A 17,044-nucleotide genomic window follows, 5' to 3' on the forward strand; every position below is an offset into this window, starting at 1 on the left:
CCGCTGTGCTGTTGATACAATTTTGGTTCCATGGCTACCACAGTTCCATGCTTCACTACTAGATACATTTTTGATACTTTTCCGATTCTACAGAAACCCATTACGTCACACGGATCGGTCCCTACGTTTCTTGAACGCTTTTATTGCGCATGCGCAGTTGTTGTCTGCTGGTTTAATTTTTTTTTTTCCTTTTCTGTTTTTTTTCTGGGTGAAAATGGCTGCCACTCTCATCCAAACCTCTGCGTAGAGGATTAACTGAGCGTTGAAATATGCAGCAGACCCGCTTCGAGACAACACTCGCAGACGCCAGGGCGTAGTTTGTGCAGCGCCTTCACAAAGATGTTGTGGCCGTCAGGGAGAGGAAGTGTAGACGAGTCGAAATTAACCCTTTCCACTCCAACGTCCACCAACAAATGAGGTACGAACTGTTCATCTTTCGCTCTTTGAGTAGTTCGGCGATCTAGTAATCCAGTAATCATTTAAATTTATTGTTATGCATGCCGTGCATTTTTGCAAACTATGACTCTGTTTGAACATGTTTATTTCGGACATCACTTATCTTTGTTTGTTTTGTGTTGCAGTGCTAAAAAGGCCTGTTTGAGCCACTAGAAGTCAGCTACTAAAAACTGGATTGTCAGTAAAACACGTGGCTTTTCTAGCTCATGTATTTCTATGTACCCCAACAGAAAATGATGCACCAAGTGACCACCAGCAGCAGTGACTATTGCATGAGTGCACTAACAGAGGACTGTCATCCAGGCAGCCACTTTGATTTATGTAGTACACAGTCCAACAAATTCTACCCCTCTCCGACAAACCCTGGTTTGCAGCTGTCCCTCGCCGGCCTTGCCCCTTTGCCACAGGGCATGCATAAAGCCATGGCGTGCCAGTTACAAGACACCCAGAATGACTTCCAGCCACAGGCGGTGAGAATCAGAGCCGGTGAAGCTCTAGGGCCTGAGGGCTCTAAGAAAAAGAAGGGCACAGCGAAGTCAGGGCGGAGAGGGAGGCCATCGGGGACCACAAAGTCAGCTGGGTACCGTACAAGTACTGGGCGTCCACTTGGGACAACTAGAGCAGCCGGTTTCAAGACAAGCCCAGGTAGGCCCCTTGGAACCACCAAAGCTGCAGGATATAAGGTGAGCCCTGGGAGACCGCCTGGCAGCATCAAGAGCCTCACTCGCCTCAAGAAGCTAGAATTCGGATGTGACGGCACCAGCAAGCTGGACTTTAGCAACTGCAGTGCTCCCAAGAAGCTGGACTTCACTAGCTGTGATGTTTCATCTTTTCCATACACCATGATGGAGAAAAGAGAACTTTGTGAGCACGGTAGCAATAAAGTGGATGAAACCACAGAGATAAATTCTGCAGCTGCTTCCCCAGTGTTTGAAAAACATTTGGTTGCATGAAGAAGAGGACTAGAAGGAATTGTGGCATTTCATGTATGCTGGGAGAAAAAGTTGTTTGTTTTATCATTTACAGTGGTTCTAAGTTTTCATTGTACAGTGATTGGCATTCTCATCATCCTTTCCTAATAAACAGCTGAATCACAAATATGTTGCTCCAGTGTGGCAGAGGTGCATGCACATGAAATAACACCAGTCAGTATAGTTAGTGGTTCAGACCTGATGTATTCCTCTGAATTGTGACATGTTCTCTTACTCTGTTCTAAGACATGAATATGTTTGTTTGTGTGACATTTTCTACATGCATATACATTTTAGAACAAAAAAGAATTAATGAAACCAAATCTTTCCCGAGCATAAATATGTAACCATGTAGTCGTCCTTTGTGTTTTGTCCGCTTGTCTATTATGTGGTTTATTTTGTGATACAATTCAGGAAAGCAGGAGCCCTGCGGTACGTTTTTATTGACTCAAACTGGTAAAGCTTAAAGCATAATACCCCCTTTGTTTCTGCACTTTGTAAATATAGTTTGCATCATGTATTGTAACAGCCTGTTTCCATATCCACAGTCACTCGATAAGCACTCCCACTTGTGCATGTATGTTAGACTGATCAGTAGAGGGGGAAACGACTAATGCTTTGTGGCATATGTAATAATAATAATGATTTCCTGTATGTGAAACCAAAATAAAAGAAAGAAATCGTCTTTTTCACAGTTTCCTGTCACTTGTAATTCTTGCTCTGGACACAAGGGGGCTTGAGTCCTGTGACATGACACTCACTTTATCATAATACCTTTATTTACACCTTGTTAGACTAATTTAGGGCGTACCGACGTTTATGATCTTACTTTTTGGGCGTGTTTTTACCAGGTACGTGACAGAAGAAGAGGTTAAAAAAACTATAGGTCATGTTTTTTTGGGTGAAGCCGCCATGATGTGAGCTGCGTCTTCAATCTTTGTGTTCTGTACATGATAATTCACCAAAATATAGAAGTACACCGCTATTGGAGACATAAACATACCACAGTGTATGATATTAAACATTTTAAAAGCCGGCAGAGGGTAGCTGCTCTGCTGACAAGTCGGCATGTAACTGCACGCTCTTTGATCTGAGGACTGGCCCACTGCAGCGAGCCTTTTGTGCTTCTCTGTTTGAGTTTGCGCGTTTGTGGATCTGCTTCAGTTAGAGCAACAAGACACGCAACAAACCATCAAAGTTACGTGCCGGCGGGCTGAAAACGGACGCCGACAGATTTTTTTTAATCACAGGAAACCAAAAGAAAGAAAGAAAGAAACCCGTTCATATGCTCAATGCCTCAACTCTCGATCGTGCTTTCCTGAGCGCCTGGCGGCCTGTTTCCTCATGTCAGCGCTCCGTGGAGAGCCAACATGGCGCGCGGAGAGTGTGATTTGACCGGAAAGGCCGTGTGGTTATTATCGGTGTGCAGTCTTTTTTTTTCTTCTTTCCTATATGGTCGATCTTTCTCCTCCTACACACACACAGGCACACACACCCGCACACAGGCCTGCATCAACTAGGAAAGTTAAACAATAGGACTGAAGGTGGAGGGGGGTTACAGCAGAAACGGGACAAACTACTTAGAAATCCGTTGCCTTCATTTACGATTACTACATACCAATAACTACTGCAAACTTCACCTGGGTGTGCACGCGTGTGAGCGTGCGTGTTTGTCGTGCGTCCGTGCTCGCCAGTGTGTGCACGCGTGCACGCGGAGGGTGAGTGTCACGGCCCTCTACAGACGGGGGGTTGGGTAGCATTGCGGATTGGTTACTGCTCACCAACACACAGCCTGGGCTTGTTTTAACATAACCAGGGGCACATCGACAAGCAGGCAAAAAATAATAATAATAACCATGTAGTAAATAAACTGCTGTGGCTGTTACAGGACCGGTTGTGGCTCACTGAAGACGTTGCGGCGTAATGGAGCAGTCGGCTGTTATTTTTTATTTAAGGTGACATTTTTTAAGAGGGCCGACGCTGATGAAGCGAGAATGAGAGCCGTGCCTTGGCCTACTACTAGTGCTGCTGCAGCTGGGATTGTGGAGATCTGCTTTCACAAACCGAGAGAAACACTCGCCTGGTGCCACATTATCAAAGAGCAGCTGCTGGCTTCGCGATGACCGACCTCCAAACGGTGGGTTTTTCGCCTTTTTTTCCACGTGTTGATAGTGCGGTGAACTTGTAGTGCCGATCAGACCTTTTTTTCGTGAGTTAATAGTAGCTTCCTATGTCGGTGTGCGGCTGTAGCTTGTTTGTGTGAGCCACTGACTGTTTCTGTGATGGCTCAGTGTCACCTCCTCTACTACAGCTTCAGCGCTCCTCCATTGACTGTACAAGTCAGCGATCGCCGGGGTGACCCACATTTAGCAGACAAAGCGCTGTTATTTTCTAATAGTTTGTGAATGAAGTGTGTGAGCACGGTTGTTTTCTGTGTTTTGTCTTGTGCCGTACGACTGGCCTCTAGAATGGAGGCCATGCAATGTCGGCTTATCGGCGTGTGTGTGTGGGTGCCTGTGTATGTGTGTGTACGCGCGCACTGGCCATGGCTGGACCTTCATGGATATGCTTCTGATATTTATCACTGTACAAGCCACTTTGTTTACACATCTCTATAAGCCCACAGGAGTGTATTTAGAGAGAAACTTCTATGGCACGTTTACCTTGTCTAACCCTGCCTGTGTTTCATTTGACAGGATGTAGGCATGACAACATGAAGCAGTCATACAGACCGGGTCTTAGGGTAGGCTCAGTGTTTGGCTCAGGCCCGCCAGAGCTGAGGCCCCACAATGGCCCTGTGAGCACTTCCTATGGAAACCAATGTGGCATTGTGAAGCGAGGATCAGACCAGTCATCAACTGTGCAGCTGCCATCCTCCAGCCTCAAACAACCCGCTTTACTAGGGTACAATCAGACTAACCGATCTAAAAGCTACAGTTCTTTGAGGAGGCCCTACGACCTGAACACTGCGATCAACAAACCTGACCCAGAAAGGGACCTTCATCCTCGGAACAACTTGCTCTGTGCAAGCCCAATTAGCGACGACGACGATGATGAGTTTGAGGCGCCAACTGTCCAGTTGCCTCCTTCTCCGGGCAACAATGACATGGAGCCTGTTGGGACTCTGCCGGACATGAGCAGAAATGGTTTCTTCCTACACAGTCCTGACAGCTTCGAGCGCTGTTCCCCCATTCCAAACGGATGCCTGCATTTTGAGTCCACACTATTCGACAGCAGCGATGTAAAGGGGGACGATGAGGAGGGGGACAGCGGCGAGGAACTCGCGCCTTTTGGCCACTCCCCACAGCCGAGTCAGGATCGAACTGTTACAGAGTGTAAGACCACATGCGACTCAGGGGTGGATAAAAGAACATACAAACCTACAGTCTTTAATCTAATGTCCAAAACTATATCTGAGCTCAACCCTACACTAAGCCCCAGCGCGCTGCCAGACATCTCCATGAGAGATGGGTGGAGTTTGGGTGAGGAATCTGACAGTGATGGTGAACTTCTCTCCCCCGTTGACCCAGGACTTATCTCACCAGGTGGCACCAACTCTAATGTGAGTATAAAACTCTTGAGATACAAACTTTGCAACTTCTGTACAACCAAATCCACACAAGTTTATGTGGCTATGTTATAATCAAGCATAGCTTAACTACCCTGAGCCACCAATATGCACGTACGCCATCTTCCAAGCTTTAAAATTTGACCCAAAAGAGTAGAAAACAGTTCAAATCTGAGGCCAGCAAAGCAATCAATGTGATGTTTTGTCATCACCATTAGAATTCAAAAGCAGATATCATCTATTCTTGTCATTATACATGACAAGAATTTTGATTTGATACAGAAAAAAAATAATGCTGCATGTATCACTTATTATTGTGTTTTTCTTGTAATGATTAGTCCAACAGCCCAAAGAAAAGGCCTCTTCCTGCAGTGAAATACTTGGAAGGGGATTTGGTGTGGGCAAAATTCAACAGACGGCCGTGGTGGCCCTGTCAGGTCACAAGCGACCTGGACCAGGGGATTCACACTAAGATGAAAGGTGAGATTTGATGTAAATACTGATTATTTGACACAAATCCGTTTCACACAACTTGACTGTTTTGTTGATAGTTTGTTGACGGCATTGTAGTGTGTGTCAAAGTTCACACTGCTCTTTCTTCTTTTTAAAAAAACATTTTGATCCAGTTCCCAGTCCTCGTCCTTGCCGGATGTATTTCTTGGAAACGATTGGCGAGATTATAGAGTCTTCCTGGGTCCCAGGGAACGTTATTCTACCTTTTGAAGGAGGCCATCAGTTTGAAGACCTTCCTGTTCTCAGGCGGCGAGGGAAGCAGAAGGAGAAAGACTACAAGTATACGGTATAATTTGTGAAGTGAATCTTTGAAAATCTTTTGTTTGCTCACTGTGAACAATATTTCAATAACTATATTACTTCTCTGCAGATACCCAAAAGTTTGCTGACTGCGTGGAAAGTCAGTGTAGCAGAAGCTGAGTATCTGCTCCCGGGTCGGCAAAGGAAAAGTGAAACTGTGCTGTCAGTGTCGGTCAAAGGAGATGAACGTATACCCAGCCCGCTCCCTAATGAGAAGGGACACAAGAGCCCGTCTGTCTCTGTGGACTCCAGTGAACCTCCAGCATCTTCTACAGCCTCCAATGGAAACGAGCACCATCTCATCAAAAACTCTACAAATCAAGGCAATAACAATAAAGCTCAGAAGAAGAAAAAGAAGTGTCTGTCAGACATATTTGGTCATATAGTTAGTGGATCAAAGGAATCCTCCACAGGCCAGCTTCACACAGCACCGCGTGCACTGAAAGAAGAGCCGAAGGACTCGCCTTATGCTGACCTGGATTCAGTTCCGATGCTGCATCGACCGAAACGCACAGCGCTGTCTCCAGTACACAGTATAGAGGTCCAAAGAGAAAAAAGTTCAACAAAGGCTAAAAAGAGTACAGAAAAAGTGAGCCGGGGTGCAGACTCATTTAGCAGCTTAAAAAACAAAAGGACATCAAAAAACACAAATTCTGGCCAGAGGTTGGACAGCTGTGTTGAAAGTGAAAAGACCTCGGTGGATCTTCCTGCCAGCAGTGGCCTGATGACGAGGGCTCTGCAGGCGGAGGAAGAGACCGATTTCAAAGATGCAGTGGCCACGAGCCACTTCTCAGCAGAAGCCTCTGCTGATGAGTCTCCTGCTAATACACCTACTAATGCTTCCATGAACACTGAAATGTCTCCTACTCGGGAATCCTCCTGCAGTGTATCACTGTCTGTAAACCACAGCTCTCCAAAAAGGCGTGCAAGGAAGCTTGATAAGAAGCTAATTCGTAATGGCTCATGGATTAAGTCCAAGTGTGTGGTCACGACTGAGTCCACTTTGCAACCTGTTAAGATCAAGACAGAAAGCACTGTCAGGGATATCACAACCACTTCTCAGTCCTTGTCCCTGTCACCGATGGATTCCTTTCCAGATATCCAGGAAATAAAGTTTAAATCTCTTGCAAAGGAGGACAGCAGTGACTCTGAAACTGCTGCATTTCGTACTGATTCCAATTATAAATTCAGTACTTTCCTGATGCTTCTGAAAGACCTGCATGATACCAGGGAAAAAGAAGGCAAACCGCTGACAATCCCTCCATCACCTGCCCTAATCAAAGAGGAACCCCTAGTGATCCCTGCTTCCACAGATGTTGACACTCCCAATGGTTCTTGTGAGGGATTAACTCATGGGGTCAAACTTGAAAATGGCAAGTCACGCAAATCCACAATACCCCACAGGACAGAGGAAAGGACAAAGATTAGGACTAAAGGCATCACGGGAACTGACACCAACCACTGTGAAGACTCTCCTGTTCGTACTCCGCCTGGAAGCTCAGAAAAGCAACGTAGGAAACAAAGGTTACCCGCCAAACTTAAACTTAGCATATCTGGCCTTTCCTCCGACCTGGCCGACATGGCTTACGGCAGGGAGTTTGTTAGCGGCCATGCCGATTTGGCCGATTCTGGATCGGTTCCTGTTGTTGCTGCCGATCCTTCCACCAGCTACCTCGATAACAACTCAGAAGCCATGTTGGCTCCAAAGAAGCGCTGGCAGGTGGTTGAGGAGGCTGCCGAGAGGAAGGGTGAACTCCTGAGTGAGGCGTCTGATGAGATGATGGCATCACCAGATCTTGAACCGGGGGCTGAGAAGTGCACGGAGAGCGACTCGCATTTGTCCGACGGAAGCAGCTCAGCCGGTAAGACAAAGCGCTCCTTTTGAGCTTCATCTCCAGAGCTGGTAAAATCAGTAAGTAAATGATACATAATTTATTATTCTCCTATTTTTATTTAGAGAACAAACGCCTCCGGAAACCCACCAAACGTCTGTTGGAGTCGACCGAGGAGTACGAACAAATATTTGCCCCAAAAAAGAGATCAAAGAAGCACTTGTCAGAATCTTCCCAAATGGTAAGAAATGTATGATTCATTTTCCTTTTAATAAAAATGGAAGTAAGCAGCCTCTTTCAAGCTATAAATACAACCCAAGTGCTAACTGTACAGTCTTTAGTGTTGAGTTTGTTGACACCCTAAGGCTCCACGCAGTATATCCACAGGGGCCTGCTTTAAAGCAAAATTCATGCTTTAAAGCATGAATTTTGTGCGGTATCATTTAAAAGTGAATCTTTAGAGATGGGAACAATTTACACCAATAAAACAAGCAGATTGTGTCCATAACTCCCTCCCGCTTTATCACTGGGACAATAGAAAACAATCTGTCATGAAATCACCTCCAGCTGTTAATATTTAAGCCCGTTCACATACTCATCTGATGCTAAGCTCCAACCAGCTGGATTGGTGTGAGGATTATGAGGTCCTTGGAAAGTTTTGTTCCCTGGAAGCGGTCCCTAAGGACCTCTAGCTTACAGCATATATTGTCCTTAAAGGCATGTTTAAGAAATGTGCATTCTGTATATATTGTGCACATACAATACAATATAAGGTATAGCTGTAGCCTTTTTGCTTTTCTGTATATTCACACACATTTTAAAAAGACAGATGTTTCTGTTTATCCGGTTGACCCATCTAGAATTACCCACTCAGTAGACATAAAGCATATCTCTTTGTACTTTGCCAGAATTAAATAAAGTAAATAAAGTGAATTGCTTTCAAATCAGGCAATAACATCATTCTGATTATGCCTTGATACATCAGCCTATTGTTTTGACATTTAAGGTTTTTTGGGTTGAGTGATAATAAGATGTAATTGTAGAAACAAATTTGATAAATAACAGCTATGGCTGCTACATGTTGCTGGAACATGTTGCCGCCACAGTGCACGGAAACGATTGCCCCGTGTTTTGTTTAAAACCTCTTATGTGATGGATTTCAGCAGTGCTTTGTTGTCAATGTGTACATTCAGCAGACTTCAGGGATTGCAGCACTCCACGACCTCAGCATCACGTCAGAGACTGTTACCCCAGCCTCTCCATCAGACGAGCCCGCCGAGGCTCCGGCACAGTTGGAAAAGAGTCCGTCTCAGGACGAGCTTTCTCCTGCAGCACCTTCGGTAGCTTCAGTCACGACACAGCCCCCCTTTGACCCAGACACCCCAGAGGAAACTGATCTACCTCCTGAACCAGGTAAATAAGCTAACAGCGTAACCGGTGTATTTACAACATCAACTATTTTTCCTGTCTCTTAGACGCTATTTTAAAATATGCAATACTGAATCGTTTTACTCCAGAGACGGAATTATTAATCCAAGAAAGAAAGAGGCCGAGAAAGCTGTCGCACAAGGTGCTGGACTGTAACATAGAAGAGGTGCCTGCTGCTCCTGCAAAGAAGAAGGTAACTGAGATGACATTAGGTAGCTAGGAGCGTTTGTGATGGGGACAAAAGCTTTTTCTGTGAGCGCTCTGTAGTAGCACTGAAAGTATTTTTTTGTTCTACAGGAGCAAAAACGTCACAGTGCAATTACGTCAGAGGTGAAGGTGTTGGTGAAGAAAAGACAGGTACTAAAACCTCGTGATGTGGTTTCTCTGATTCTCGTATAACACCAAACAATATTATACTAGAATTAATCATAAAAAAAATCTCATCATATTGGATAGTTGGGATTTGTGAAGAACGACAAGCCCATGTTCAGCACATCCTCTTCTCCTGCTGCTGCTTCTGCTGCCTCCAAGCCCCCAGAGAGCAGATCTCCAAGCCCCAAAGGATCCAAGACCCCTAAGCAGGAGGCTGAGGTGGAGGCCTGCAGCACCGAGGAGAAACAAAACACTGGAACACTAACTCCCAAGGCCGAGGTATGTATGTCGTGCTGATAAGCTGCTGAGTTATTGGTCGTCCACCTGTGGTATTTCATTTTACGAGCAGCACTTGACTAACAACTACCTCCGTAGGTGCTGCCGGCCGGCTGGAATGACAGTCTGTCCTCACAGGTGGATGTAAAAGGCAAAATAGGAGCTGCGTCCTTGAAGGAGAGTGTCTGTCAGGTGAGAGGGAGTCTATCAGAAAGTCTAGATTTTCTGATTTGTGGCGCATTCCCTGTATTTGGGAGCAGTAAATCATTAGTCGGGCCTCTTCCTCCGTGTGTTTGAGCAGGTGTGTGAGAGGACGGGAGACCTGTTGGTGTGTGAAGGCCACTGTTACGGAGCTTTTCACCTACAGTGCATTGGCCTGTCGGCGCCTCCGAAGGGAAAATTCCTCTGTCGCGAATGCAACGCTGGTGGGTACGCCTGAAAGCACAAAAAATGCACGCTACGGCATACCTGAGTTTAATTCTTCTGGTTGTTAATGATCCTCTCAGGCGTTCACGCGTGCTTCGTGTGTAAGAAGTCCGGAGATGGGGTGAAGCGCTGCATAATCCCGCTGTGTGGGAAATTCTACCACACGGACTGTATAATGGCCTACTCGGCCACCCAGCCTCACAACAAAGGCTTCCGCTGCCCCCTGCATGTGTGCCTGTCCTGCCACATTACCAATCCCCTCAACATCTGCAGCTCTAAAGGTGAGCGCCACTGCTGGCTTTGATCCAACCAGCCATCTACTTTCTCCTCATCCAAGTTAGGCCTACCATACACCACAAGATGCTTCTATGTTAGTATGTTTTAAGATTTTGCTGGAACCAGGGTCGTTTTTTGCAAGACTTCAACTAGGTGACATGTGAGGTTTTTTAACAGGACAGTGAATTAAAAATAGAGCAGTAAAGATTTATTTAAAGTGTAGTGTTTTACCTTTAATTAGGAAGGTTTAACAACTAGAATCAGTCTGGTTAGTAACTGCAGTCATTTGTTTCCCGGGAGGAGACAAAAATCCATTTTGTGGTTGCTCAGGAAGAGCATCAGATGTTCAAATTTGCCAAATCACACATGGAGCTACCCGCTGTGGCCAGACCCTTGTGAATAGGGGAGCAGCTTAAAGTGGCTTTTAAACAGCCCACGAAAATGTGCTTAAAAGTAGATCTCCAGCTGGCTGATAGTTATTCCTTCATTTTCACCGTGGTTTATTATTAAAAATTTGCATCCAGTCCAAAGAGGTGTTGATGCAAGTAAAAGAAGTCTTGGATTCATAGCAGAAATAGCAGAAACTTTAGCAGTGAGCGCATCAACAACACCTTGGGTTATTCTTAAAAAGAAGGAACGCACTTACGTGCACTGCCCAACCAAGAAAAAAGGACCCATGAGGACTAAAGAGAACGAATGAAGTGGATGATTGCAGAATTCTTTCCTCGGTTAAAAACCATCTTTTCAGAACATCTAGCCGAGTCAAGAGCACACTCGACGAGGCAGGCGCGTCATTGTAAACATCTATAAAAAGGTGGCTGCATGAATGGAAATGCAGAGGGTTGATCTCAGCATACAAACCACGTGATACACTCAAACAAAGTAAGGGCAGATTAGACTAGAAAACATCTAAAATAAATAAAAAAATAAAGATTCTGCCCTTTTAAACATGATCTAAGCACGTAGTGTTAAATCTCTTACAAACTGAATCCTTTCCAAACTCAAACCCTGCTGTGACTGCAGGGTTTTAGAGGCCCTACAGTTTCACCTTGCTGCTCTAATCTTGAGGCTCCCCAACCACAGGAAGGATTCTTGTTTCTTAAATAAGAGCAACAGGTTACGTGATTCTGGACACAGTCTTTGTTTGCATGTCACTTGTTACTTTGAATATTGATGGCCTCTTTTGAACTCTGGATTATTTAAGGGCTTTGAATTTCATGCCTGGAGATATCAGGATTTGTTTCTGTGATTAAGCTTTTTCTTATGAATGACTCAGTGTCTTTGCATAAGCACAGGCTGACACTCGAGTATGTGATTCATTGCTCGTGTGTCATGTGAAATTTGGCACTTAGACTGAGATTTTTTGACACTTACAGCCTCACCTACAGTACCAAGTGTACATCATAATCCTTGATTTTTAGCAGTTTAAAGTGGCTTCATAAAATACTGACTGTGCAGGATTTTGGCATGTAATGCAGAGTTTTAATTCAGTGGACTGACGTGACTCCTTCCATGTGCTTTGTACTACGATCTCTCTTAATAATCCTGTAAGACTGAGTCTTATGTTCCAAATCCAGGGACAACATTTGGAGGGAAAGGGTTTTAAAATTGCTCCATAAATGGTATGTGTTGTTTTGTTTGCCTGAATTAAGCCGTGCTTCCTCTCACTTCCTCTCAGGTCGGTTGGCTCGATGCGTTCGCTGTCCCGTCGCCTATCACGGCAACGACAACTGCATGGCAGCGGGCAGCTTGGTGCTGGCGAACAACAGCTTCCTCTGTCCGAACCACTTCACTCCTCGCAAAGGCTGCAAGAACCACGAGCACATCAACGTTAGCTGGTGCTTTGTCTGCTCTGAAGGTGAGCGCAGTCTTGTAGCGTGTGCATATGTAAAAGTGAGTTCAGGATTAAAATATGAGCTTTTAACAGACCTCCACTGTTCATATGTTAAACAAAAAACACACACAAAGAAAGGCAGCTGTTCAGCGCCGGGCTTTATTATTCAATTCAACATAATGCGCTCCAAATTATTTTTATGCTCTCTCCCATTTTCCACTTAAATGCTCCCACTTGGCAAATGGATCTATAAATGTACTTCTGTTTCTTGTCTCTACTCACAAATCTGCCTCTGAAACCCAGCAGCTATAAAAACACACAGTTTGACTGCTGAAGTCACATGTTAATGTTTAATGCTCTTATTTCTGACACTGATTTAAATTAGTGCCACTGATCTCATTTAAATACACCGACTCACCTCATTTAGTCCTGAGTATCTACATTTGTACTGATTAGTGTCACTTGTAGTGGCACTATAATAAGTCAGTTACTGAATTAGCTTACCGCTGATGATAAATATTCAGCTTGGTGTTTATTTGCTTGCTTTACCTCACAAATGCTTACATGTGATATGGACTGTTCTCCCTTACCAACTTAGAAGAAAATTTGCAGGCCCGTGTGACCTTGTAATCACTGTTCAAAACATAACTACGGACTGTTGCAGGCCATATTATGGCGTGTTATAAAAAAGCTCCCTAATCACTCATGGGTTGCGTTTCTAGGGGGCAGTCTGCTGTGCTGTGAAGCCTGTCCTGCTGCTTTCCATCGGGAATGCTTGAATATGGAGATGCCACAGGGTAGCTGGTTCTGCAACGACTGCAAAGCTGGAAAGAAGCCCCGTATTAAGGACATCCTGTGGGTCAAGTGGGGGCGTTACAGGTAGGTTAACAACACTGGCAATCACACAGAGGCTCTGGCTAACAACTACTGGAGCCATATTTGTATTTCTGAAACCCGCTGTTTCTCTTCAGGTGGTGGCCTGCTGAAGTCTGCCTGACCAAAGAGGTCCCAAATAACATCCTAAGGATGAAACATGAGGTGGGAGAGTTCCCTGTGCAGTTCTTTGGCTCCAAAGATTTCGTGTGGACATACCAGGCCAGAGTGTTTCCCTACATGGAGGGCGATACTCACAATATAGAAAAAATGGGCAAGGGTGCAGATGCAGTGTACAAAAAGGGTGCGTGCTTAAGGTTGCTGAGTGCATCTTGATTCTTGGTGTAAGGTGCATGTTTAATAGTAAAGATCGTGTGTCTCTTTGTAGCACTGAACGAAGCGGCCGAGCGGTTCAAAGAGCTTCAGGCAGAAAAGGAGCTGAAGCAGCTTCAGGAGGACAGAAAGAATGACAAGAAGCCTCCTCCATACAGACACATTAGGGTACCGTGTGTACATCTGTGCTCATCTAGCCAATGGCAGAGCAGTTAACTGACGAGTGCTGTTAAAATCTCACCCCTGTCTCTGTTTCTTAGGTAAACCGGCCGATTGGGAAGGTGCAGATTATCACCGCTGACCTCTCGGAGGTTCCACGATGTAACTGCAAGGCGCTTGACGAGAACCCGTGCGGCATCGACTCTGAGTGCATTAACCGTATGCTGATGTACGAGTGTCACCCTCAGGTGTGCGCGGCAGGGGACCGATGCCAAAATCAATCTTTCACAAAGCGCCAGTACACACCTGTGGAGATTTTCAGGACTCTGTCCTGCGGCTGGGGTTTGCGTGGCTTCTCGGACATCAGGAAGGTGGGTCGGAAGTGAATCAAGCCAGCATTGATCGCTTCAGCTGTAACCACATTTTACTCATTCCTCGGTTTCTCCGTCTCTTTTTGTCTCTCCCAGGGAGCGTTTATCAGTGAATACGTGGGCGAGGTGATAGATGAAGAAGAATGCCGCGCCAGGATCAGGCACGCTCAGGAGAATGACATCTGCAACTTCTACATGCTTACACTGGACAAAGTAAGTATCTGAGTCAAATACCAACAGATGCAGCCTGAACGCGGCACGCTTGATTAACAGTGCAGATTGGATGACGTGTCCACACTGATTTGCGCTTTTTTTTCACTCCAGGATCGCATCATTGATGCGGGGCCCAAAGGCAACCAGGCTCGCTTCATGAACCACAGCTGCCAGCCAAACTGTGAGACTCAGAAGTGGACTGTGAATGGGGACACCAGAGTGGGGCTGTTTGCTTTACAAGACATCCCAAAAGGTTTGATAGTTTTTTTGTTTTGGGGTTATTTAATTTTTTTTTAATTTTTAGGAGGGGAGGGTTGTATTGAACAAGATCATCCAGATTATTTTAATTACACATCCGATCTAATGCAACAACTACTTTAGGTGAGGAGCTGACTTTCAACTACAACCTGGAGTGTCGTGGCAATGGGAAGACCGCCTGTAAATGTGGAGCACCCAACTGTAGTGGTTTCCTGGGTGTCCGGCCAAAGGTAAAACTTTATATTTATTCACAACTTTACCTTCAGTTAAATGATCCTCTGACCGCACTTACAAGAAGAGCTGCCTTGTGACCTTCCTGTTCCTCGTCCTCGTATAGAACCAGCCAGCAGCTGAGAAAATGAAACCTAAGGAAGGAAAACGGAAGGGTACTATGAAGAAGAAGACCAAGCAAGAGGTGACCAAGGAGAGGGAAGATGAGTGCTTCAGCTGTGGTGACGGGGGTCAGATAGTTTCCTGTAAGAAGCCGGGCTGCCCAAAGGTCTATCATGCTGACTGCCTCAACCTGGCCAAGAGGCCTGCAGGCAAGTAGACTTTAAGGAGAGCACACAATATGATAGCCGTGTGTAGCCAATCGTTTTTTACATCAAGCTCTCAGGGGGTTTGAATATCCTCAAGCATGCATGGAGCAAACAGAGGTGACTGGGTGGTTTCTGAGGTGAAGGTTCTCCAAAAAAGGCAAAAATAAAATGTAGTTTTGATGAACGTGAACTTGAAGAGAAATGTTAATTATTATATTTTTGTTAGCTATTTGTGAGTCAAAAATCGTACTATTTGCGCATGTTTATTGTATTCATTCCACATTTGATTTGTCTGCAGGCCGATGGGAGTGTCCATGGCACCAGTGTGACGTATGTGGCAAAGAGGCGGCTTCATTCTGTGAGATGTGCCCCAACTCGTACTGTAAGGAGCACAGAGAAGGCATGCTCTTCATCTCCAAGCTGGACGGCAAGTTGTCCTGCAGCGAGCACGACCCCTGTGGGCCCGACCCGCTAGAGCCAGGGGAGATACGCGAATACATGCCCAACACGACCTCCATGAGGCCCGGGGCTGTTGATGCGCCCGTCGCCCCTTCTTTCGTCCCAGTCACCAGACGAGTGGGTCCTTCCGCTCCCGTCTCTGCCCCGGCCAGCCAAGCGACTTCATCGAGGCAAGCGCCTCCTCCTCGTCTCTACATCAACACCAAGACTGCTACCTCAAGCTTCGTCCCCTCTGGCAGGTCCTACCTCATGGGCAGAACTGACGAGAAAGCTCTCCCTACTCCTGCCTCCTCTGAGGCAGAGAGAGAGGACGGGGAGGTGGAGGATGGGGAGGTGTGCGGGTTGGACGTGGACGGTGTGGAAGATGACGATGAAGAAGACGACGAAGAAGAAGAAGAGGGCGATGAGGAAGAGAACGATATGGAGGAGATGGAGATAGTAGAGGACGAGGAGGATGAGCCACTGTATGGAGGAAATCTGCCAGAGGATGAGGAGGAGGAGGACGAGGGCGGGGACGAGTATGACACTTGGGGTGATTATGTGGAGGAAGACGACGGAGAGGTGGAGGGCGAGGACTCGGAGGACTGGGGGAGAGTGGAGGATGATGACAAGTGACTGTTCATCCTGTCCTTCCTTATATCTCAGCAGCAAAACTCAGTAGACATTGAAAGGCCTGAAAGAGTTTCATATTTTGGTACCTACTTGAATGCAACACTGCCTTCACTTTGGTACAACATTGCCTTCTCATCTGCACACCGCTGGACTGACAGCAGGGATGAGTACTGGTGCTAAGGCTTCGACGGCTGCTTCACTCAGCCCCTTTCTACTTCTGTTGATATGTATGTGTCTGGTGCTGTTTTGTTCTCTTGTTGTTTCTCTTAACAATGTTTACATTTTTTGGCCTTTTTTTTTTTTTTTTTTTTTTTTTTTTTTTTAAAGAAAAAAACAAAAACTGTTTGGATTATAAGAAAAAAGGTGGGAAGCGTCACCTGACCAAACTGTCATCTTAAGGGCATCTTATGTTGTTGTTACTGTCTTAACTTTGTCTTTCCAATCAGAGGAGTCCTCAAAACATTGTTCTCACATGTCCGTGTTACAGTTAGGCAGAGGGAGTACCTGCCTGGTGCTTGTGACGAATGCAGAAATGAACCCACTGGAGTCTTCTTGCTATAAATGATCTTCTCACAACAAAAACTACCCCAGTTTCTTTTATTTGACAACAAGTAGCTCACAGCTCAGGAGCTTTGGCACAGAGAAATAAAAGACAAAAGCGTCATCTTCTCACAACCTAAACATGAATCACAGATGTTGCCAGTGTTGGTTTTATAACCGCTGCTGCTGTTGCACTGACTAAATTAGAATAAAATCCTTGTACTTACTGGATCTCAGTATCCAAGGATCTGTCCACATGTAACAAGAAGAACCTTTTCTGAAGCATCTTTTATACTCATACACATTGCTGTTACTGGGTTGGACCACGTTTATGCTTTCAGAGCTGTCTTAAGTCATCATGCTCAAGAAATCAGTGTGTGAGGATTTGAGCTTTGTGACGTGACACCATTAAGCAGCCATCAGAAGATGGGTACA

General features: G+C 45.5%; 2 protein-coding genes across 5 annotated transcripts; both read left to right on the top strand.

Moving 5' to 3' along the window:
- Positions 1 to 160: 160 nt before the first annotated feature.
- Positions 161 to 2,121, top strand: si:ch1073-44g3.1 (UPF0461 protein C5orf24 homolog). Of its 2 annotated transcripts, none has more exons than XM_040016554.1 (2): positions 161 to 418; positions 582 to 2,121. In XM_040016554.1, exon 2 carries the CDS (start codon positions 663 to 665, stop codon positions 1,407 to 1,409), a length of 747 nt encoding a protein of 248 aa, XP_039872488.1. In that variant the 5' UTR covers positions 161 to 418; positions 582 to 662; the 3' UTR covers positions 1,410 to 2,121. The 2 variants fall into 2 exon arrangements, with proteins under 2 accessions (XP_039872488.1, XP_039872489.1); XM_040016555.1 differs by having other exon boundaries at positions 163 to 418; positions 687 to 2,121.
- A 115-nt stretch (positions 2,122 to 2,236) lies between these two features.
- On the top strand, positions 2,237 to 16,835 carry nsd1a (nuclear receptor binding SET domain protein 1a). 3 transcript variants are annotated; one of them, XM_040016543.1, is made up of 24 exons: positions 2,237 to 2,848; positions 3,316 to 3,564; positions 4,124 to 4,989; positions 5,334 to 5,475; positions 5,622 to 5,794; positions 5,879 to 7,670; positions 7,766 to 7,881; positions 8,834 to 9,053; positions 9,158 to 9,261; positions 9,366 to 9,425; positions 9,525 to 9,719; positions 9,816 to 9,908; positions 10,018 to 10,141; positions 10,223 to 10,423; positions 12,097 to 12,276; positions 12,975 to 13,131; positions 13,224 to 13,429; positions 13,514 to 13,626; positions 13,719 to 13,988; positions 14,085 to 14,201; positions 14,313 to 14,454; positions 14,583 to 14,689; positions 14,797 to 15,001; positions 15,297 to 16,835. In XM_040016543.1, exons 3-24 carry the CDS (start codon positions 4,141 to 4,143, stop codon positions 16,070 to 16,072), a joined length of 6,342 nt encoding a protein of 2,113 aa, XP_039872477.1. In that variant the 5' UTR covers positions 2,237 to 2,848; positions 3,316 to 3,564; positions 4,124 to 4,140; the 3' UTR covers positions 16,073 to 16,835. The 3 variants fall into 3 exon arrangements, with proteins under 3 accessions (XP_039872477.1, XP_039872478.1, XP_039872479.1); XM_040016544.1 differs by lacking the exon at positions 2,237 to 2,848 and adding an exon at positions 2,855 to 3,145; XM_040016545.1 differs by lacking the exon at positions 2,237 to 2,848 and having other exon boundaries at positions 3,158 to 3,564; positions 8,837 to 9,053.
- The last annotated feature ends 209 nt before the right edge of the window (positions 16,836 to 17,044 follow it).

The sequence above is a fragment of the Simochromis diagramma genome, unplaced genomic scaffold, assembly GCF_900408965.1.
Source record: "Simochromis diagramma unplaced genomic scaffold, fSimDia1.1 OVJJ01000685.1, whole genome shotgun sequence".
NCBI lineage: Eukaryota > Metazoa > Chordata > Actinopteri > Cichliformes > Cichlidae > Simochromis > Simochromis diagramma.